Source organism: Rhinopithecus bieti, unplaced genomic scaffold, assembly GCF_001698545.2.
Source record: "Rhinopithecus bieti isolate Rb0 unplaced genomic scaffold, ASM169854v2 scaffold_14839, whole genome shotgun sequence".
Lineage (NCBI taxonomy): Eukaryota > Metazoa > Chordata > Mammalia > Primates > Cercopithecidae > Rhinopithecus > Rhinopithecus bieti.
Genome location: NW_016808133.1, coordinates 3,050,784 through 3,053,633, shown reverse-complemented (window position 1 = coordinate 3,053,633; position 2,850 = coordinate 3,050,784). Strand labels below are relative to the sequence as shown.

Here is a 2,850-nt window from a genome sequence, read left to right as displayed (position 1 = left end):
AAGAAAAAAAAAAAAAAATACAAAATTAAGAATAGAAAATTAGGCCGGGCGTGGTGGCTCAAGCCTGTAATCCCAGCACTTTGGGAGGCCGAGACGGGCGGATCACGAGGTCAGGAGATCGAGACCATCCTGGCTAACACGGTGAAACCCCGTCTCTACTAAAAAAATACAAAAAACTAGCCGGGCGAGGTGGCGGGCGCCTGTAGTCCCAGCTACTGGGGAGGCTGAGGCAGGAGAATGGCGGGAACCCGGGAGGCGGAGCTTGCAGTGAGCTGAGATCCGGCCACTGCACTCCAGCCTGAGCGACAGAGCGAGACTCCATCTCAAAAAAAAAAAAAAAAAAGGAATAGAAAATTAGATACAAAAACAAATGTATGGAGTGAAAAATGCATCACAGTAAGTTACAAATTTTAAAAGGCTAATAAACACCATAAACTTCAACAAAATACATAAGACATGATATTTTAATAAACTACTTGACACACTTCTATGACACTATTTACATGTTTCAGTTGCATACCCTTTGATGACTTACTCAGTTCTGTAAGATATTTTCTATAGGAACAATAGGAAGTTACTTCACACACAGGTGAACTTGCTTTTTGTTGTACTACTACAGCCTCGTGTTCTTACAAACATGGGAATTCAGATCATTCATTTCATGTGATTTTTCTCCAAAGATGTATGGTGCATTTATAACGGTATCTGCTGCATTTAGAGTACAGGTACCTTTCTGACAAGAGAGAACTTCCGTTTTGATCAGGTATAGTAGAGAGAGTCAAACCTTCTCTAACAATATTGTGTTTTTTTCTATTTGTTTCGTTTTGAGACAGTGTCTCACTCTCGTCCAGGCTAGAGTACAGTGGCTGATCAAGGGCTCACTGGAGCCTCGACTTCCCAGGCTCAAGTGATCCTCCCACCTCAGCCTCTGGAGTATCTGGATTACAGGTGTGAGCCACCACACCCGGCTAAATTTTTTTATTTTTGGTAGAGACAGGGTTTTGCCATGTTGGCCAGGCTGGCCTCAAACTCGTGGCCTCAACCATTCTGACTGCTTCAGGCTCCCAAAGTGTTGGGATTACAGGCATGAGCCACTGCACCAGCCGATATTAGGTGTTTTATGATGGAAAGAATTGCCCAACTAGCTTCCAGCTCTGCCCATCTCAAGCTCTGCTACTCTTTTGCTACTGGAACCGTTCTAGTGTTGGGGAAAGTAAGATAGTTGAGGACACCAATGTGACTCTCACAGAGGGTCATAGGTACGTCAGTGGTAGCCATTCCTATACCTGGATGGCTAGCAACAACATATCTACATAGGAGAACTGTAAACCACACAAATATATCCTGTCATCATGGCCAGGGTTAGGGAGAGGCAAGCCAGGTACCTGAGGCTCAAAACTTAACATTGGCACTTGCCTGACCCTAAGAGTAAGGGCCTTCTAATTTTTTTATTTTTTGATATTGCCTCTGAATGCTCAATTTGTCATAAATTTTGCATCCTTGACATCCCCCTTATCTCACCTTCATCCTGATTCTGTATCCCATTACACCAAACAACCTGGCTTCTTCAAAATCACTCAATATAAGGATAAGTTAGAGTTAAAAAAGACAGTAAACTTAACTGGTGGTGATTAAAATACTTTTGGTTTTCAAAATTTGCAGAAACATATTACCATGTGTGCACATTGCTAGATCTCCCAGCAATGTAAAAGTGTCCTTTGCAAGTCAGGAGTCCTGGATTCAAGCTTCTAACTTCTTGATAAATCCATCACCTGCATTCTGACAATGGCTATACGTTCAAGACTATGTTTATCATACACTCTTATTTTTGCCTCCAGGATTTTAGTTAGAAGCTCAGGTTCTGGGGCTAGACTGTTTGGGTTTGGATCCTCGCACTGCCACTTACTAGCTTGTGAAATCCCAAAACGTTACTTAATATCTCTGTGCCTCAGGTGTTCTCATCTGTAAAGTGGCTGTAAGTAATGTTAAGATTAAAATAATTAATTCATGAAGAGTGCCTATAACAGTATCTGACACATTATGAAAGCTCAGTATTTATTATTGTTATTTTTACTACCACTAGCATCAATATGTGTATTAATAATATGTGGCTCTTCTCACAGCACACTGTACACCCCCAGGACTGTTTGTATTCTGATTCGGCTCAGAAGAGCAGTCCTTTTTCTGAATGGACTGTTGACCACATGTAGAAGGAAGGCAGAGAGAGAAAGGAATCAAAGGGAAACGGAATACTTTGTCTCCGAATTACCTTTAAGTAAATGAAGGAATTGGGGCTATAAAAAAATTGCTGGAGCATACATGTATAAGGTTCACGGCATGCCGAAAGAGAAAGTAAAAGGAGCATTCACAATGGAGTTGGCATCCTTTTGCTTCAAAATGAGAAAAATCACACGATCAGCTGCAGTTAAGACTTAAGGAAAAAAGCTGTCTGTTAATTCAATCTCATTCTCAGGACAGGCCTCCAGGACACTTCATTTTCACCCCTGGGTGGACCCCTTGCCGGCCAGGGGCTCCACGGAGAGGAATAGGAGGCGGCTCAGGCTTCCCGGCTCGTGTGGGCGCCAGAAAGCGGAACCGCCCGGGCCAGTCGCGCGGTGGTCACCCTCTCGAGAGCTGGGGAGGAGACTGTCGAGGGTGGCCCGGCTCCTTCGGGCGCCGCTCCCCGGACCGGGTGCGAGGCGTCCTCTGGAGGACGCCTGTTCCGGGTCCTCCCGCGCCCGTGTTAGCAGTCCCCGCCTGCCGGGTCGCGGCGCCGCCTCGGGCGCGGGTGCAGGCGCGCGGCGCGCAGGCTGGGGGCGCTGTGGCCTTGGCGCGGGGACCGAGCCGCCC

At 45.8% G+C, this 2,850-nt stretch overlaps 1 protein-coding gene across 1 annotated transcript in view; it reads left to right on the top strand.

Annotated features, from left to right (window-relative positions):
- Positions 1-2,337: 2,337 nt before the first annotated feature.
- RHOU (ras homolog family member U) overlaps positions 2,338-2,850 on the top strand; it is an 11,780-nt gene continuing 11,267 nt past the window's right edge. The window contains exons 1-2 of the mRNA XM_017885572.1: positions 2,338-2,352; positions 2,474-2,821. Coding sequence (XP_017741061.1) covers positions 2,338-2,352; positions 2,474-2,821 — 363 coding nt within the window. The remainder of the gene's footprint in view (positions 2,353-2,473; positions 2,822-2,850) is intronic.